Genomic DNA, 21,613 nt, shown 5'->3' on the forward strand with positions numbered 1-21,613 from the left:
CAAAAGAGCAAACAGATTTTATTTATATTTTATTTTAAAAATCTGACATGGGGCTAGACATATTGTCAGTTTTCCAGCTGCCCCCAGTCATGTGACTTGTGCTCTCATAAATTTCAGTCACTCTTTACTGCTGTACTGCAAGTTGGAGTGATATCACCCTCCCCCCCAGCAGCCCATCAGCAAAACAATAGAAAGGTAACCAGATTGCAGCTCCCTAACACAAGATAACAGCTGCTTGGTAGGGACAGCACTCAATAGTAAAATCCAGGTCCCACTGCAACACATTCAGTTACATTGAGTAGGAGAAACAAAAGCCTGCCAGAAAGCAGTTTCATCCTAAAGTGCTGGCTCTTTCTGAAGGCGCATGACTAGGCAAAATGACCTGAGACTGCTGCCTACACACCAATATTACAACTAAAAAAAAAATACACTAGCTGGTTCAGGAATGACATTTTATATTGTAGAGTGAATTATATGCAGTGTAAACTGTGTAATTTAGAAATAAAAACTACACCATAAAAATCATGACAGAGTCCCTTTAAGTCTATTAGAAAATCTTTAAAACATTAAGTAAACCCAATATGCTGGTTTTGTTTCCAATAAGGATTAATTATATCTTAGTTTGGTCCAAGTACAAGGCACTGTTTTATTATTACAGAGAAAAAAGGAAATACCATTTGGATAAAATTGAGTCTATGGGAGACGGCCTTCCCGAAATTAAAGACTTTCTGGATAACAGCTTTCTGGATAACAGATCCCATAATTGTATAAAAACCCAATACTGGAACAGCAGCTCTTTTTTGCAAGAAATTAATTTTTTCCAAAATCTGCAAAGTCTATAAATTTATTGGTTCGTAGACATTTTGGGGCCATGTCTTCCCACCCACCCAAAGGGTAGCCAACTCTCAAAAATCATGTATGCATATTACATAATACAGTATGACTTAAGATCTAAAAAAATGTTTTAACCTATCAACCAAGGTTTCCAAATAAACTTCACATCCGTAGAAATGTGGTAGATGGCAGCTGAGTACAGGGTTGCATGATGCCAAGCAAATCATTTTTTAGATTTATTATATTCTGAGGTTGCTAAAAGTTGCCAAGGTAATGTAAAAGGCCATGGCAGTTGACCCTCTTACAATTGGAAGATATCATGATCTGTGCTTGGTTTCATACAATAATCTGATTAATTCATGGTTTTCGGGCAATAATCCAAAAAAAGTCTGAGTTTTTGGGGTGTTAAATACGAAAAATTTGTATGATTCTAATGTATTCACTATTTTATCAAGTCTTTTCCTGCACCAAATTTTTGGAGTTATTTTGTTGATAAATAAGGCAAAATTGTGGATGGGAGTTTGTTCGAACTTGTTTTAATACAATAATGAGAACATTTTAAGTTTTAGTTAATAATAATTACCCCCTAAGGGTTTCTGAGCATTGGTCCACCTGATAGAGGCATTTTGACCACAACTGTTTTTTGTGGGAGAACAGCAGAGGTCAAAACAATGTATACGCCATAGGCCAGGTCTTAAAGTGAGAGAACCAAGGTGAGGGTTCTGGGCAGGCAAAGGAACTGGAACGTGTGACAGGAGGAGCGGAAAACGCGTAAGCATAGTCGATGAACAGGCCAGGGTCAATAACCAATCAGACAGTGCAGTACATAATCAGGATCCAGAAGAATAGTCAGAAATTAGGCAAGGTTGTTCCAGCCAGCAGGTCAAGGACAGGCAATGGTCAGGAACAGTAAAACAGAACAAGAGCACACCCAGGAATTATCTCAGAATGGACCAACATTGGGCAATGAGCAAGTGCAGAGCAGGGGTTATATAGCAAGACTAATGGCTTAAACAGATCACCTGGGACCAAATTAGCTGCAGGTGAAACAAGCCATGCCTACTTGCAATTACAGGGACAGCAAGTGCAGTGAACTTTAGCTGTCTACTCATATAGAGTAGGGATAATGCAGATGGAAATTCCGTTTCACTGGTTCAACTCCAGGCAGGTTGTTACACTGTTTGTGCCATATTCTGCCTGACCTATAATACCTGTGTGTGTGTGTCATCTTCTGCATTTGGGGGATTTTTAGAATTTGGAGATACTTGTTAGGGGATCCCAAGATGTTTAATCATGTGCTGGGGGTATGTCTTAATAGGCCACACTTTTTTACATATCAAAGATAAGTGATATGCCTGCAGTGAACCATTTATTTTTTTGGTGTGCTGCCACCATTAATGTAATCTCAGCTTAACATTTTTTGTGATAACAATGGTGTAGTTTAAAGAAGGTGTGGTTTAAAGTGGGTGTGGCTTAAAATGGAGTGCTCATCCTTGGCTTCCATTATCAGTCCTCCACCACATCGGCCAGAAAAAATCCGCCCCTTGGTACCACAGAAGTTGGGCAGTATTAGCCAATGTTATAACAAGAAAAGATTATCAACAATGTATGTTATGGATATAGTAAACTCAGTTAAAGCTGCCTTGTGATAGTAAAGTCTTTTAAGTTTTCCACTAAAACCTTTAGATCTTTGTAAGCCCATCCCTAGTACAGTATATCTAGTACAGGTGTATTTATAGCCTAGTCCTTCATGGGGCTTTAATTGTTCTTTAATTCTCTTTTTAATTCTCCTCTACTCTACTGTGTTGTACTTTTCAAAGTAACTTTAAAGTAGTTTTCACTTATTCCACCATTCTTCAACCATTCTACCATAGTTACATAGTTAAATCAGGTTGAAAAAAGACAAAGTCCATCAAGTTCAACCCCTCTAAATGAATACCTCATACACACACCCTTCCCTACTTTCACATAAATTATATATACCCATATCTATACTAACTATAGAATTTATTATCACAATAGCCTTTGATAATATGTCTATCCAAGATATCATCCAAGCCATGCTTAAAGGCATTAACAGAATCTGCCATCACTATATCAACCGGCAGTGCATTCCACAACTGTCCTCACTGTAAAGAACCTCCTATGTTGCCTCAAATGAAAGTTCTTTTCTTCTGGTCTGAAGGGGTGGCCTCTGGTACGGTGATCTTCTTTATGGGTAAAAAGGTCCCCTGCTATTTGTCTATAATGTCCCCTAATGTACTTGTAAAGTGTAATCATGTTCCATCCCTCTAACCAGTTTAGTTGCATGTCCCTGCACTCTCTCCAGCTCATTTATATCCATCTTAAGGACTGGAGTCCAAAACTGCACTGCATACTCCAGACGAGGCCACACCAGGGACCTATAAAAAGGCATAATTATGTTTTCATCCCTTGAGTTAATGCCCTTTTTTATGCAAGAAAGAACTTTATTTGCTTTAGTAGCCACAGAATGACACTGCCTAGAATTAGACAATTTGTTATTTACAAAAACCCCAAGATCCTTCTCATTTAAGGAAACTCCCAACACACTGCCATTTAGTGTATAACTTGCATTTATTTACTAGCTCACTGGTTGCTATAGGTTACCATTACAATATATCTAAAGGGAATTACAGGTACGGGACCTGTTATCCAGAGTGCTCTAGACTGGGATTTTTTCAGATAATCAATATTTGCATAATTTCGATCTACATACTTTTATTTTAATATATAATCATTTAAACATTAAATAAACCCAATAGGTCTGTTTTGCTCCAAAAATTACATTAAATTATCATTATTTAATTATATTATGTATTAATTATATTATTATTTAATTGGTTATTTATTAATTATATTATTTTGGATCAAGTACAAGGCACTGTTTTATTATTACAGAGAAAAAGGAATTTTTTTTTTTTAAATGTTGAATTAAATAGAGTCCCTGGGAAGTGGCCCTGTAATTCTGAACTTTCTGGTTAACATGTTTCCAGATAACAGATACCATACCTGCATAAAGGGAATATGAGTCTACACAGAAGAGAAAAAGCTTTACAGAAGCTGATTCTTTTCTATTTTTTGAAGATAACAACATCTTGCTGCTAATATAACCTGCTCTATAGCAAATAAACAAGTCTGACCTTTATGCCCTGGCTGGTCAGCAAAATGTTTGAAACGTCTTTTTCTTTTATCAAGGAAGCTGCTTTAAAATTTGTTTTTGTTAGAATTCCTGTATGGTTTAGTTTACACAGTAACACAATTACATGCAGGATACAATGTATATTCTTCGTAATCTTAGCAGTTAATTTACAAAAATGTTTAAAAAGAACAGATTTTTCTCTTTACCTATAAATATTTAAAAAGGATGTATTTTATCTCTGAGCACATTTCATTTTTCACATGAATACATAGCGCTACACAAGCCCCCATGGAAAGCCAATCGCTGACAGAATGCTTGTCTCAAATAAATCTCGTCAACCCATTCTAGGAGGGCATATTAATCACAGAGGGGCACACCCCAGCTCTCTATTCCCTTGTAGAGGATGTTTAGGGTCATATTTTGCATCCTTATATATAAAGGATGACATACATTTATAAAAATATATATAAATATGCCTCTAAAATCCTATATAAGTTAATAGAGAGCTGTGAGATACAGTAGTAAGGGATTTTTTTTACTTCCAGGTTGCTATACTGTATATTGTAAATAGGAAAGCACTGAATTCAGAATTATCTTGTTTGTATGACAGGAATTGATAGATTTATGGATGCATCAGAGGAGACAAGGTCCCTATTTCTTTAAGGTTTTGCTCATCTATCATTGGGACTTGGATCTGGATTTTACTCTTAACGATGAATGGCTGATGTCTGCAATGACTGTTGGCTGTTCTGTGATGTACTATTTAATTGCTTTCCCCATATCCTGCTTAGAAGAGATAACAATGGTTTATGGGTGCCCCAAAATTTAAAGAAAAGGTACCTTTGCCGGTATTCCAATAAAGTTAACAATAAATAACCTTAAACTAATGCTTATGTTCTGTTAGATAAGGTTGTTGTTTTGCATAAGAGCATCATTCATACATCATGTCGAAAAATTAAAAACTGGTAACTGGAACGATATTTTCATACATGCATCTAAAAAGAAACATATACCGATTTCCTAAAAAAGTGTAAGCGTTATAGTGTACTGAGTCTACAGAATATTCCATTCCTTGCTTTTATACGAATAGTTGCCATAGTGCTTACATAAATTCTTGAATAGTAGCAATAGCTCTTAAATGGTTTGTGACTATGGATACTGTTTTAAATGATATAAACATCATAGTACAACCCATTGATTTTAAAAGAAAAAATGCATACAAATACAAATACCCCCCCCTCCAAACATCTGGAGATCGAACTGTTTGTGGGGGTTGTGGGAGTATGTAAATGTTAAAAACAAGCCGGTTTGTTTTTATTCTATTCTCTCAGTTGTATCTAATAATATGATGGTCACCTTAATTTTTAAGCAAAAATAGTAATCAATTTAATAAAGCATAATAGCATCAAAACTCATCTGCATCTAAATTGCAGTAGCTAGCAGTTGCTAGAAATATTCTGCTGTGCGTAATATGCTGGGCAATTCATCTAATGTAATGTGAAAGGAATTCCTGACATATTGCAGGCAATCAAAATCTCTTAGACTTTCTATTTCTGAGATTGTTGAAAAACAGTTACCAAATTACCAAAAACATTTTTTGTTCATGTACATTTTCAGGCTGAAAAACACCATTTCATTTTAAATTTAACTCCATAGGAGACGTCAGGGTCATTTTGGCTCTCTGGCCCCACCACACCCATTTTAAATACATGGTACTCGAACAAGTATCTTTTTGAAGACAAGGAAAATCATGCCTGCATCTCTGATACTCAATACATGTAAGTTCATTTGTTTCTGTGAATAGTCACATACCCTTCAACTTCAAACCTGATGCACACAGATCCAATAAAACTATACAATTGACCCTTAAAAACGAAGGAGGTACATGGGTGTATTTGTTTGTGTGCATAGCCCTATGCTAAACTGCATTTCACGTTATATGTTTCACTATCTAAGTTGGGAGAAATCAAGACAAGGAAGAATATTCAATAATTCCAATTATGGAAGTGACTTGTGGAGCCAGATACTCTCAAGGCATTATGGTGCATTAGCCACAACACAGACAAGTAGGAGAGCCAGAACTCCTGCCTTAACAGCAATTATTTGCAATTACTATAAGTAAATATTCCCCTCACAGTCTCTCTTACATCTACTACAGTATTTTCACAAACCCAACTGATCTTCTGCATTTTTCAGTGCCAACTGTATTTAATCACATTACCCCTTGTGTCTAATCATAAATTAATTAAGTGCCTGCAGTTTGCATTGTGTTATATAGTTTAATTCCCTCTGAATTTACTTGTGTAATTGAAACACATTATATCATACTTTTATTGGAAACCACCTAAACAGAATTAAATCATTATTAACCATACAACGTAGAGTTACCAGGGTGTACACCTCCACACCTCTTGTGCCTGTTTTCACATTTCTGTATGTGTTGCTACATGTGATGGGATTTCTTCTTCTGGAAAGAAACTGATGAGTATTGTGGGGGCCATTTTGGAGGATTACGATGTCAGAGTGGTTATGGTTCCCTAGAGCAGGGATGATAAACGTAAGGATATGCGTAGCTCCAGCTGTTGTGAATAACAATTCTTACCCACAGCAGGAGTTCTGGGGAATGTTACAGTACAAATTTAATTTTATTTCTAGACCCATATGGCTTAACTGGCTTGCTTTTAGAAATCAGTTTATTTTGCTAACATGATTAAAGGAAAATATATTGTAAGAAACTAATTTTCAATTTGCATGTGTTTGCCATGCATAATAGATAATTATCCCTATCCAGATGAGATACTTGCTACTTAACTACCTTGACTTTCACTGAATCACATTCAGTTTTCCTTAGTATAAAGATGTTTGACTAACAGATCAATAGCTTCAAAACTAAGCAAAGCCTAATGATCACAATCTTGTTAAATGTAGTCCTAAATATGATTATACATTCACTTTTCTGGTTGGATAGTTTTCCAAATTGTGTCCATACTGCCCAACCACTGCTAAGGCATCTGAGTAGTCATTGTCAGACAGATACAAGGCCAAAGCCACAGGAAATGCTGCATACCACTCTGTGCCTTCTGTCACGATTGGTGACAGCCTGTTTCTATAAAAATAAATAAAAGAACACATATAGAGATATCTGGCATTTCTTGGCTGGAAGAGAATTATAGTTAATTAGGATGCATTTATCTACCCTCTGGGCTGCCACAGTAAGCCCAGTGCATGAAATACACAATGCCTAGCATAAACCTTTGTATGCCTTTAATTGCCTTTAAATAGGGTTTAAATAATCTGCTAATTAAGAATCTAAACACGATGAAGAATAAACAAAATGTGCACAGCAATAAATAGGAATTTGTAACATTTCCCTTAGAAAAAAAACACAAGACATGGCATCAAGAGACAGAGGTTGGATGACAAAAATTCCTCTGGGGGGGATCAAAAGTTAGGATTTCTTACACGACAAGGACAATACATTAACAGCTGATTCATTTTTAAGCATAATCTATCTTTCATGAGCTTCAGATTGTCAAAAAAAAACAATGTATCCCTAGAGCACTAGAGCAGAGTAGCAACCAATGGTGGAAGAATAAAAAGGATTTGAGCAAAAATATTTTCCATAAAAATATTAACTTTGTAAAGCTTTGGTTAACTGCCCTACACAAAATAATAATCACAACATTATTAAATTCTTAGATTTAATAGAATAGATATTCCAACAGTCAATAAAATCAGGGAAAATTACAACTTTAAAATCATATATTTAAAATCTATTTTCAAAACTATTAAAATACCAAATGAGCTTTCACAACAGCATTCATATATTGCTGACAAAACTGTAATATGTAATATGCTCTAAAAGTTATTTTAATGAAAGGGCTGGGGATTTCAATGACAACGGTTAACGGTTCATGTATATGTTTTGTGTAAGGCTCCACTGAGTACAATAGTCTGGGTATAGTTTTGCTCTAAAAAAGAATCAAGTATAACTTCTGCAAATGAACCTCAGACCTATCAATACACTCACATATATAAAATATATATAGGTATACCTACACTAAACTAACTATATTACATTAGCTTTGAAAAGTATACTTGTCCAAGCAGGCCATTCTTCACTGCCCCCCAATGTGCAGAACATTTTTTGCTGCTTCAACTTCTTTTTTGCTTCCTCTGTATTAATATCTTTATTTATATAGTGCTATTGTAAATTAAGTAACTTGTTTTTTCATCAGAGAGATGTGTGATGAGTCAAAATACATGCAAGTTTGAGTAAAGGGTACATGTAATATGAGTAATGTTGTAGTTTGGTAATTTCTGGGGTATAGAATATAGATTATGCCTAGTGTTAACTACTGGAATTAATGTATTTGATGTATTTCAAATATTAAGAAAATACAGTCAAGAAATTACTAAAAATTACTATTTTATTGATAGCCGATATGATAATAAGAGATACAATGCATACAACCAATCTACAATACCAGTCTACGATATTGGCACAGACTTTACCTGTTATACAGCAGTATGTCTGGAACCCATATATGATCTGCTGGGAAGCGAAGAGTTTGAACTCCAGGAGATTCAGCCTGATCCCAGGTTAAGTAGAAATCATTCCAGGTCTGGAAAAAGAGTTGTATATGTTGGTTTTGTCTGCATGTACTGTATAACAAAATATTTTGATAAATGCAATCATCTATTTCAATAGATTAATAATACCAGGGCATCCTATACAGGCTCAAAGTTTTTGGTGGAATTTAGCAATGTTAGGCAGGTCAGCAGAGGATCAGGAGCAAAAAGACAGGAACACACAGATTTATTTTCACAAGGCTTTTCCCAACATTAACTCAAAGGCATACAGTTCATGAGCATTTCACCATCACAGAATCTTTTCCCCTTTCTGTGGTTCTCACTTCTCACCATACAGAGCAGCTCCTGCACTCTAAAACATTCATGCTTCTCTCTAAGCCTCTGTAACTCTCCCCACCAGGGATGCTCATTCACCATCTTCTGGCAGAACTTCACCTCCCTCCAGCACAAGAAGGTGTCCATAGGCCTCTTACCCTCCTCCAACACAAGGAGGGATCCAGGATCACTAAGGAGTAGCTCCACACCTCTTTTATTTGCTGCTCGCCTGTAAGCCTAATCAGACAGCTATCTCTAGCTGGGCAACTGCAAAACACTAAATTGAGTAAGGAATAAAATGCCCACCCTGCTCTTCTCCATTCATCCCAGGGACACATTTATCTAGCTTTTCCTAATCCTGCAAACAAACACAGCCTTACTTGCTGCCACAACATACATTCTCCCTAGAGATAACTGTTTACCAGTCTATCCTGTTGAAAAATACATTATTATACATACACAAACACATTATCATCTCAAGCAAATCTCTTACACTATATATATATATATATATATATATATATATATATATATATATATATACAAACAGTATATATATACACATCCCATTGCTTACTGCATAAGGGTTTAACACTCAATCAATAATAAAAAAAGAAGGGGTATGCTCTGTTTTATTCATGGCAAGTCAAGAAAATGTAAATTTGATAAGTAGGATGTTTTGAGTATGTACAGTATATGAGATACACTTAAGTAAACTTGTCACATAACTTTCAGTAAGGCAAGGGGAATATAATGGTAGATGCTAGCAGCTATAAAATTGTATAACCTGGAATCTCAAGCACCTGTAGATCAAGAATGTTCTATTAAAAATGGTGTATCATTTTGTAAATCAATAATTAATATACTTACAATCTGTAACCATGCATTTGTAATCAAAACTTGATTCTTTTCATCCTGTTAAGGAAGATAGAGAAAAAAATGACCTGGAAAATGAAGAAACTGTTGATACAGCAGTTTAAATGTCACTGAGTAGTCAATACCTTTCCTATTCTTTATTGACTGTGATATTTTACATAGTTTTAAAATGGCATATGATTAGCTTTTTAAACATTTAGAATAAAAAATAATTAAAATACTTCTGTAAAACCCTTAATCCAGTAAAAGGTGAGCAACAAACAATTATATATTTTGTATGTACTGTATATGCATAAAATGTTACCCTACAATGGTAACAAGTGTTAACAGATTTATAAACTACAGATGCAGCCACTTTGGTTTGTATATTTGACACAGAATAACTAAACACAGATATCCCATTTATCTCATTTAACAATGGTGCTTTGGTATGCTAATGAAAAGGTTAAATGCATTAAATGAGTTAAGATGACTTTAGATAACACAGTTTCTTCAATTAACCCTGAGTCATGACGCATTTAACTCACAAATCCAAGTGGCTTCATCTGTACTTGGGGTGGCCATTTACATTCAAATAGGACTGTAGGAGCCATATTTGGAAAAGCAGATAACAAATATGCAAATTGCAATAGTTAGTTTACTAACTGTGCTATGTGTAATTAATGTCTCTCTAATCACCTATAGAATGAAAACCTTTTTCCATTTTAAATAATATTGTTACTGCCAAGCAATATTTTATTTACCAACACTTACAAAAATTAGTATACTGTATTATTTAAACATAAACAGCTGGCGTTTTCAAACACACGATTGTCAGCCATTCCTATGAATACTGAACAGGTGTACAGAAGCAGTGACATTTGTTAGATTCTCACCTTAAACTCAGGGATACCTTGGTCCAACAGACCCTATAGTAATGAATTCAAGGACCCATTTTTAGCATCTCACAATGCCTCCGGGAGCTTTACAACTACCTGAGGGCCCAAACAAGACTGAACACTACACTCACCTGTCAGGACTCCTCTTGTTGTCAAGGTTTTTTTTTACCATCAATGCAATATTCTTTCTCAGAATTCCATTAAATTTTTTTCTCAAAACAGGAAATGTGTAGCAGTTAGTAAATTACACACAAAGGGGTGCAACTTGCATTTTGCAGGTAAGGACAATAAAATGTGTCACACACACTGAGGGGGTTATTTGTCAAAAATCAAAATATGTCAGATTTTGTCAAATAAAAAAGTCCGACCAAGGTAGAATCCATGATTTGACCTTATTTATTATTAAAAAAAATCACAATTTAATCAGGGAGAAAACTCAAAAATGTGCGAAAGCGTGTATTGTACAATTTGTTTTACAGTTTTTTCCCGAATCATAATTTTTTTTTACAGAAAAGTATGATTTTTTCAGATTTTTGTCTGAAAAGCCCGAAATAGTTGGATTTTTTGGCTAATTTCACTGCAGACCGCAGAAACTTCCAAATAGGATAGGGACCACTCCCATTGACTTATATACAACCTCGGCAGGTCTGAGTTGGTGGATTTTCGGATATGAACTTTTTGCAGCATCGGGGTATAATAAATCTTGAAAAATCTGGGGTTTTTGTTCACTAAAAATTCGGGTTCTATAGTTAAAAGACTTAAATTTTAAAAGAATTGAGTTTTAGCATTAGGACTTTACTAAATAACCCACTAAAAGCACCAGATTATTTAAATAAACAGGAACACTTGTAATATATTGTTGAGCTGCATTGACTGCAAAGCTGTTTGTTCCTGGAAATAAAACACGACAAATGATTGAAAGTGCAATGGTATCAGCGGATAATGATCACAAGCATGGCATATTTTGTATTGATTGTCTTACCCAAATCTAACCATATTAATGTAACTGGCAATATGTAATATTGCCAAAATACACCCCTTTCTTTCACAAGTGACAGCTAAAACAAATTGCTTGTTTCAGGCAGAAACATGTAATTCTAGCTAGCATATCAATGAGGTGTTTAGAACAGTGGCAGCATAGGGAAAGCTACTGTTCTGGATACAAATTACATGGAGGGTGACATGGTATGAAACAATTAAAATTGGCTTATTTGACACTGTGTCCAACATCAGAAATGGGCCCCAATTATATTTAACATCACATAATTGTTAGAAGCTGTTGTTCAATGTAGATTTGTCTCATGCCAATACTGATGACAGAAAGAAATGGGCAACTCCTTACATGTAATTCTAATTAATTACCTAGCACAGCCTCACTTTATTAGGCACAATAGTGGAATCAATAAAATGTCAACATCAACATCCCACTAAGTATTACAAATACTTATGAGCTAATGATGAGCAAATCTGTCAAGAAATCTGTCAAGAAAATTTGTCAAACACATTTTTGTGGCAAAATATATTAGAGTCTATGGGCGACTTTTTTTTCTACTGCACAACAATTTTGTTTACCGCACATCAGTTTTAAAGCATGTGTGTCATTTTTTTGTCCCGTGCAAAACTGATCATTTGTCTGATCATGTGTTTTTATTTATTTTATAAACATGGGTGACAGCATTTGTGGGATGTAGCATTTCTATGGAAAATAAATAAATACAGTTTGATCACCTACAGCAACCAATCAGCACCACAATTTTATGATATTCTTTGTGCTGCCTAAGAGTTCACTTAACCAGAAATAATGTAGCTCTACCTGTAACCGTAAGAAGTGTGGAAGCACTTATTGCAGCCTTGATTAAAGGGTCCTGTTAATAGGGGACTAGGGATGTAGCGAACTGCCGATTTGGTGTTCGCGAACGCCGTTCGCGAACACCGGCAAAAAATGCGAACGTTCGCGAACAGTTCGCGAACTTCGAACACCCGCTAAAATCGTTCGATTCGAACGATCGAAGGATTTTAATCGTTCGATCGAACGATTTTCATTCGAATCGAACGATCGAAGCATTCGATCGAATGCTTTTCATTCGATCGAATACTTACAATCGTTCGAACGAATGGAAATCGTTCGATTTTTAGCGGTCGAAGGAATTCGAATGGTCGAATGGTCGAACGATTTGTATTCGAATCGAACGCGAACTCAAAATGCGAACGTCGCGCGACGTTCGCGAACATTCGGCGGACGCGAACGGTCGAAGTTCGCGCGAACAAGTTCGCCGGCGAACAGTTCGCTACATCCCTATAGGGGACCTGTCAAAAATAAGGCACACCCAAGTGATTGAATTTACTTACCTGACACCCTGGGCCGGTGCTTCTATCAGCAGAAACCTGCACTGGCCTAGGTTTCTGCCAGCAAGCACCACTGAACAATCGTCTTTGGGTAAGTAAATCCAATCACTTGGGGTGCCTAACTATTGGCACCCACAAGTGTAACAACACAGTCCTTTAAATGAAACCCTATTTTTTTAATTAAATCATCCATACATGTTATAAACTTCTTTAAAATCTCAGCTGTCAATCACATTTTGCCTTCCTCGTGTCTATGGCTGAGGCATACAATCACTTTCATTGCTGCACTTCCTTGATACCACTGCCGTCATCATTTGCCCCCTCCCTACTCACTGTCTATAATGGCACAGCCTGTGTATGAACATGGGTCCCTCATTCTGGGGCATGCATTAGATTTTAGGATGATGCAAAACATTAAACATAGCAGGAGACATCAAAGTCAAAATTTAGACCAAGATGCTGCCTTGTGCCTAAAAAAAAATCCATTTGGTCTCTACTTTCAGTAATTCAGGATAAGTATTTCCCCCCTTATATTAGGAGCTACTCTATCTATCCTTATGACTCTCAAAAAAGACGAAGTCCTGTTGTTTTTTGAGAGTCATAGGCATAGATAGAGTAGTAGACATGAGTAGTAGACATGAAGGAATCAGATTTTTGGATCAGGGAAATCTACTAATAGCATATGCAAACTGTTTACAGCGGGAAAATAAATAAAGGGTTGTATGAAACTTAATATTTGGGATAGATGTGCTGGGAAGCCTGCAGTAGAAAGCCCCAATACCAAGCTTTGAACCCCAACATGACCAAGGACCTAAGAGAAGTCGAGAAGGGGTTTTGGGACCCCATGAAGGAGACAAAGGTAGTGGTGGACAGCTTTTTCATAGCTTCGTAGCACACTCCTAGAAGATTGTGAGATAGACAGGCCATCTTCAAAAGAGTAGTATTTTGATCCAGTGAGGAGAAGCAAGATTATTGTCCAGACAACACCCTCATAAATGTAGGGACCACAGTATGGAAAGAGACCATATTGAAGCAAAGTTACCACTTCAACTTTTTCCTAGAATATAGCAAAGCTTTCTGGAATTGAAGTTCCTTCTGCTTGCCTGAGAGCACTCCACACTGCCCACCCTACCCCCTCAGTGTTTCTGGTAGGTGTGACGCTTCTAAGCTATTAATATGCTGTGTGTGCCCTTACCTGACCAGAGGCAAACTCATAGCTCTCTGTTCTCTTGTACAAGAATTTTACAGACATATTTATCTGATGTCACAGAACTCACCGCAGTTGGCCAAACACAAACAACACATTTCTTTTTTCCCTTAACTAGATTTAGCATATTTCTCATAGGGCAAACCTTATCTTAACCTCTATTTCCCTTTATTATATCCTCTATTATAACTATCCTTATTCTTCCCTATGGTGAAGTATGAAAAGCTTTATAATTATCCTTTGATATATATGGCCATATGGAGAATCCTTAGTATGAAAATAAGGGAGAAGTCTTCCAGATCATGTAAAAAAAAAGATGAAGCCTTACAATATTATTTGTTATCCTTTATGCTGATGCAGACTCTTTGACTAGGGGAAACCAGATGGGTCAGTACATACATGTTTTAAAGTATTTACACTGACGTATATTTGTACCAGGGGCAATGTCACACCTTGGCAGTGTGGTCAAATAGCACAGGACAAAGTGCTGGTCAAGACTTCCTTACCTCCATTAAATGGAATGTATTTTGCATGGGTCATTGGGCTGTAAATGAGCCACAGAACTCTTTCTGCAAATCTAAACAAATCATTTTAATTTTAAGCCGCAACTGTCTGCAAATATTAAAAATAGGAGAATAAGGGAAGTAATGTCCTTGGCAGGAGGTGAGCAGTCTTGCCTACTTGTGATTCATTTACATTGAATATTTCACACTGCTGCTTGCTAAGGTCTAAATCAAACAAAGCGTTGATAATCTTTTATAAAAGTCTCTTAAATAACAGATGGTATTTGGATGGCTGTGCACACATTAATAAAACATTCATCGTGGTGTGGCAGTCTGTTTTTCCCCCAGGCACTAATGCAAAGGATTATCTGCACGTTTATTTTGACAGAAACAAAAAGATTTTTTTATCATGACACTGAACAAAACTGGAAAGCTGCAAAAACTTAGAGGATGTTTTGTTCATGCTCTAAGAATATGAAACACCATGAAAAAAGTCAGCGTAAGAGTCAATGCAGCCTGCATGCCTCTAGATGTGATTGAACTATAACTCCTACACACCCAACAGTATGTGAGGAGCTGGGAATTGTAGTTGAAAAGGACCTGGGGAGTTACCTTACTATAAAGATAGCTTATAAATTCCACCAATAGGAGTTTGGACACCCAAATGTGATAAAGTGCCTGTTGCACATGTGATAGCCCCGTCCTTGCTATGGACACTATAAGGGATAAGGAACTAAGGGGAAATGTAATAAAATTAGCAAAGAGAACAAATTTGCAAACAAAAATTTGCATGTCGCAATGTAATATTCTTCATGTGGCTTTTATTGTATTGCAAATCTTAATTGTGCATTATGAACTTGCAGGTGGTGTAAACTTTTGGAGGAGACGTAACAACTTTTTCATTAAGAAGTTTTATGACATACACTGCACATATTGCAAACTATAAAAATCTTAATCCTACTGTGGGGGAAAGGCAAAATTGTTCACTTTGCAAATATTTATTCACAAAAGAATTGTGAACAATTGTTATCGACCAATATTACATTCCCCCATAAGTCCATTCTGAAGCAATAGGAGTCACTGCTCCTATAAAACACATTCCATAAGAATCAATTAATGACAGGGGGCTTTTCTTAAGATACCTGCCTCATACAGCCCTCTTTACTCTTTGAAGTTAACCTCTAAGGCTGCAGAGAAAGAACTGGGGACAGAAAATGTGCTTAGTAAAAGTAGAATGATGAGTTCTTCTGCACTCAACTTATCAAGTGTTGGACTGGGGTTGCTGCATCCAGCCCACAGGAGCTGCCACAACAGGGGTTCGCACGCCCCCTGGGGCAAGATGAATCTCTCTAAAGGTCCCCACCAAAGTATCTGTAAGACTGATTAATTGTGCTTCATTAGCCACTAACTGTTAGCCTGTTTCAATTTACAATTTTACTAACTCACCATTTCCCCTCTCTGATCACAATCTGCTCACATTTCAACTCTCACTAACTCTCTCCACACCCCCTGCTATTCCCCAAACACGTACATACCGCAACTTCACTCTAATATTGCAGCCACCTTCTGTCCTAATCTGGCTACTTCTGTCTACTACAGCACATTCACCACTGCCCTTAATGAGCTTGCTCTGGACAAAACTAAATGCACTAGACCCAAACAGCTTCTGCCTTGGCTAGCTGCTCATCCTAAATGTCTTCAAAGACATTCGCATACAAATGAGCATCCAATCCAATCTAGAGTCAGACTTCTAGAGCTACAAATCTGACCTGCTCTCCTATAATACTAGCCTTTCCATATGGATATCCAAACAAACATACAGTATTTTACTACACTCATTAACTCCTTTTCAAAAAAAACTGCACAACTTTTCTCTACCTTTAACACTCTTTTTCCCCTTCCCCATTCCCTCTGTGTGCATCTGTCTCTGCTCAAAATATTACTAAACAATTCTAAAACAAAATTGACACCATCAGAAGTGACATTACACGGCTAAACCTCCCTAGACATTCACTGCTCTCCGTCCACATTGTCTTCTCTGTTCCTTCTCTCCTGAGACTGATGAGGAAGTCTCAAAACTTTTGGCTTCTTCTCACCTTACTACCTGCTAACTCGATCCCAAACTTCTCTGCAAGCCAATCCCTGTCTAATTAAAGCCTTCCTCTATTTAATCTCTCCCTCTCAACTGGAATTAAGCTACCTTAATTTAAACCTCTCTAAAATGGAAATGATTCTCTTTACCTCATGTAACACCCATAACATCCCAGAAGTATTTATCATAGTTAACAATTCCACTACCACCCTGTCTGCCCTGTCCTTTGCTCCTCTTGTCCAGTCACTTATTAAATAATGTCACTTTCCCCTAAGGAACATATCCAAAATATGATCATTTATCACCGAATATCTCGCAAAAAAATTTCACTCTCTCATCATATAACGCCTGGACTACTGTAACTCTCTCTAATTAATAATGGAGTGGTTACTGAGGTATATTAACCTCATGGTCTCTCTGCAAAAGACTGTAACCTCTCCTCTCCAGTCCGTAATGAATACTGCCGCCATGGTTAATACACCTCAGCAACCACTCCTCCTCTGACATGCCAATCTGTCAATACCTGCACAGGCTACCTTTCAGAATAAAATTCAATTCTGACATTCAAAGCAGTTTATAACTTTGCCCCACCCTACATCTCTGAACTCATCTCTAGATACTCACCCAACCACTTACTACGTTCCTCTACTGACCTGTTCCTCAACTCTTCTCTTATTACCTCCTCACATGCTTGCATTCAAGACCCCTCCTCTGGAATTGTCTCCCATGTCTGTTCAACGCTCAAAAGATCAAAAGATTTCTTAAAACACTTATGTAAAGAGGCATACCCTCATTCTGTTTAGCTACCAAATGTTTTACCAAACGCTATGATGCTCACCCTGATTATTTCTGTTCTTGCCCATGCCACACCCTGTGTCTTAAACCCTTTCCCTTTTAGATTCTAAGCTCTTTTGCACAGGGTCTTTATGTTTTGTATTGGTTACTGGTCACTATGTATATAATTCTGTATGTTCTATGTATGTAATTATTTATGTTATTTGTATATACACATTTTGCAGCCCTGCAAAATATGTTGGCACTATAAAAATACATGTTAATAATAATAATAGCCCAGTATAAACAGCAAATAATTTTATATCTGTGCAATTGATGGGATGAATGGGAATTAAGAATATGCTGTACTGTGTACTATCTACAGTTCTTCAAAATCCTTATTGATTTCCTACAACGTTAGATTAGTAAAGCAAGTATACTTTTTGTCTTATCGTCAGATTTAAAATGGGTAGTAAACATGAACTAATAACTCACTATTTACTTTTTTAAAGTTTTTTTCAAGTTTTAGATTGATGATTCAGGTGATAATACCATTTTAGGCAAAAACATCTTATAAATCTGACTGGAAGTAATACCTCGTGAAAATAACTGATGAATTGAGACACAAGATATTACCTCTCATTTTAGGTAATAACATATGCCTTATTTCATACAGACATTTAGTGAATATACCCCTAAATGGGAGAATATAGGTGGACTAAAAGCACTTTTCTTTTCCTTGTGAATTTCCACCTAGGTGTCTTTGAACATAACAGCTTCCAGTTTTAATATTGCCTTAGGGCCATGGTAGATGCATCAGTTCAATCACCACAGTTCAAAGCCATTTAAATGCAGCTGCTCGCCCCAGATTGCTTTATCATTCAGTTGAATAGGATGTGCAGCAGATGGCATTTTACAGATTTTTTTTTGGTATTTTGCACCTTGCCCATTTTTGTTAAATTAATGTTTTGATAGGGTGAGTTAGATTAAGCCCCTTGTGTTGGTGAATGTTTTCGTAACTCTAACAAGTGATGCCCAGGCAAATATTTGTGCTGCCCAATGAGCCACTAGTATCACCAAATGTGATTTCCAATCTTTATGTATTAATACTTAAGATCTGTCTTGTTCTTTAATCTTCCAATATGTTTCCTGAGCAAACTCTCTTATCATATGCTGTTTTGTAAAAGATGAGCCTACTACAAATGTAACCCTTTGTTGGCAGGAATAACTTATTCCAGATGCTCTCCAGGCAGAACACATTACAACCCTCTTTCTCCGCTTGGCCCTTGCATTTTAGTGAATAAAATGACTGATGAAACATGAACTGTTAATAATTTAGTATTTTATGAAATGTCTGGGTGTCAGTAATCTATAACCAAATAAATGTATTATTAAACAGTAAATTCTGAGTACAACAAAGGGCAAGGCATTATCAGAATAATTGGTATCGCAAAAAGGCACACAGCATAACATGGCTCAGACATTCATATACTTATAAGACAGAAATCGTAAAGCATAAGTCTTTCAGGCACACCTCGATGTAACAGATTCCTTCCAGTGAAATCTTCTCAGGCATAACACTAACCTTAGTCTGTTTTAAAGATGTGGTCCCTACACTAACTCCACACTGCTACTCCTTGGGGGAGCCCAATACTATTCTTGCTAAGCTGGCCTGTGTGCTATGATAGAAACAGCTATCCATTGCATTTACCTCATTCATGGGGTCCCTGTTCCTACTTCTCTAAGGTTGCTGTCCTTGTTGATACTGGGGCCTTACACATCCCCATAACTCCATCTTTCTGAATCTAATATTATTATTTAACTCCAGTATTTCCTATTCAAATTTCAGTTTACTCCCCTTTTGTGAGTCCCCCCAAGTCTTTTCTAGCAGTGATCCACACTGCTGCTCTTTTTTTCCCCAGCTCTATTGCTATCAGATCAGTACATGCTAGTTATCACACATGTAAGGTAGAGGTAGAAAGAGATGAAATGCGGTGAAATATATCCCCTTTCTTACTCTCCTTCTAGTTACCAGCCTACAATAGTTATATAAAAAATGCACTTATGCATTCTGTATGCATAGAGCACAAAGCAACCAGTCAATACAAAAACCCTCTTTCCAATAAGGTCTTGCAGAATGCAAAAGGGAAGTTAGCTAAGTGAAAAATGTCCATGGTCTCTAAAAGATATTGATTCAGGTTTTTGTTTGTTAAGAAGCTAATGAATGTAACTCTTGTATTAGCCCAAACTGCAGTATCAGTAAACTCATGTTAATCAGAGAATTGCACACTTGCACTTTCTGAGTAAATCAGTTTCATGAGTAGAAAACAAAACATTCAAGGTGCTGGTCCCTCGAATAGGGGCATACATTCTCTGTAAACGAACTAGGATACAGAAAATCCATAATTTTGAATGAATGTAAACCTTAATCTTCATATTCAGATTTGAGCAAAATAATTTAGTTAAAACTACACAGAGGTTCATTTTCTTTTTATCAGGATGCAAATGGTTGCAAGAGTATGTTCCTCAGTACTTATGCAACAATAACTTGCATCCCATGGATTTCCAAAGGTAGAAATTACCCCTTATGTCTCCATCAGTAATCATTATTATTATCCCTTATATAGCGCTGTGTAATTACTGGCAACTAGAAACAATATTAGTGTACAATCTGAACACATCATCATACTGTGGAGCTAATTCAATGTTTTCTGTTCCTTTTCTCTTAACACTAAAACGTTACTAAGAAAAGAAAAAAATACTGTAGTTTGAAATGTCCTGTATTCTCTTCAAACCAGCTATAAACTACATCAGATTTGACTTACCACATCAATAATCTGAAGCAGAGTGAGTTGCAGCTCTACCAGCAAAGGCTGAGAATCGTTCACCACAGGTCGTTCGAGGCGATTGTAATTCCGTAAAAGTTCTCTGTAAAGTTTTCTTTGGTACTGCCCTTGATGGGAACCTTTACAAAAAACAAACATTTGTAATGAAGTATAAAATGTGTTTGTTTGTACCAGATGATAAGAACAGTAAAAATGTATGTGATACAAAGCCCTGTTAATCGCTATTGATCTGTTGCTGGACTAAAAATCCCTCCTTCTTTTGAGATAAATGTAACAATTATTTTGGTCTATTTTCTACTGCCTCGTTAGTTTGACAGTTCAAGGTTGTATCCATATACAGTGCGTTCTATGACTAATTCATATGCCTGTTATTTTCCATGACCTGTAAAAATTATAATATGTGCTTGCATGGGCAGGATAGATTATCCCTCTCCATCTACTCAACTTTCTTATTGTTTGCCTCTGTTAAACTTCACTAGGTGTGCAACGTAGTTATACCTATAGTATATCATTTTACCCCTTACTTTACCCCGCCTTCAGGGGACTTTTATCTTGCGAAAATACGTTTCCAGATAACTCAAGTATCATAGAGCAGCCACAAAATGTAAAATCTGGCAGTCAAGTGCCAGTTAACAGCCAGTGTTATAGATTTCACAGTTTATGTCAGGCCAGTGGTAAACAACATCTCTCCCAATATACATTTAAATGTTCCTTTAGGTAGTTGTGCCTGCTATGGAGGAAAATATTTACAGACCTCTTCAGGTGGACAAGTTATCAATGCCTAGAGGGGGAGTAAGTTTAGAGAAAGGAGGGGGGGGGCAGGTGGTAAAGAGTGCCAGTTTGGCAATGAATGAAGCAGTATCAATCAGAAAAATGTCTTAATCCCAAAAGTTAGGGGTGGCTCTTTAGGGCAATGACACATGAAGTCATTAGTCGCCTGAGACAAATTTCATATTCTGCAACTAATCTCCTCCAAATGCCTTCCCTGGTAAAGTGAATCACCAGTGGTAAAACATATGCTGCGCTTTTTCCAAAGTTGCCCTAAGTTTTCTCTTGAGGAAACTTCATATGCCTTCAGAAAAACAAGCGACAATAAAGTAACTTCATAACTGGTATGAAGCATTTGGAGGAGATTAGTCACTTGTAAATAAACTGAGATTAGTATTACTTGTAAGTAAACTGCCCCTAA

At 36.6% G+C, this 21,613-nt stretch overlaps 1 protein-coding gene across 2 annotated transcripts in view; it reads right to left on the reverse strand.

Moving 5' to 3' along the window:
* The window catches only part of LOC108706777 (neuronal acetylcholine receptor subunit alpha-7), an 82,874-nt gene that overhangs the window by 50,478 nt on the left and 10,783 nt on the right, over positions 1-21,613 (reverse strand). Inside the window, exons 2-4 of one of the 2 annotated variants that reach the window (XM_018243473.2) lie at positions 20,404-20,543; positions 9,773-9,817; positions 8,510-8,619 (exon numbers count right to left, since the gene is read on the reverse strand). In XM_018243473.2, coding sequence (XP_018098962.2) covers positions 8,510-8,619; positions 9,773-9,817; positions 20,404-20,543 — 295 coding nt within the window. Of the gene's footprint in view, positions 1-8,509; positions 8,620-9,772; positions 9,818-20,403; positions 20,544-21,613 lie in introns of those variants that run through there. The other variant, XM_041579719.1, reaches the window with a different exon arrangement.

This window comes from Xenopus laevis, chromosome 1S, assembly GCF_017654675.1.
Source record: "Xenopus laevis strain J_2021 chromosome 1S, Xenopus_laevis_v10.1, whole genome shotgun sequence".
Lineage (NCBI taxonomy): Eukaryota > Metazoa > Chordata > Amphibia > Anura > Pipidae > Xenopus > Xenopus laevis.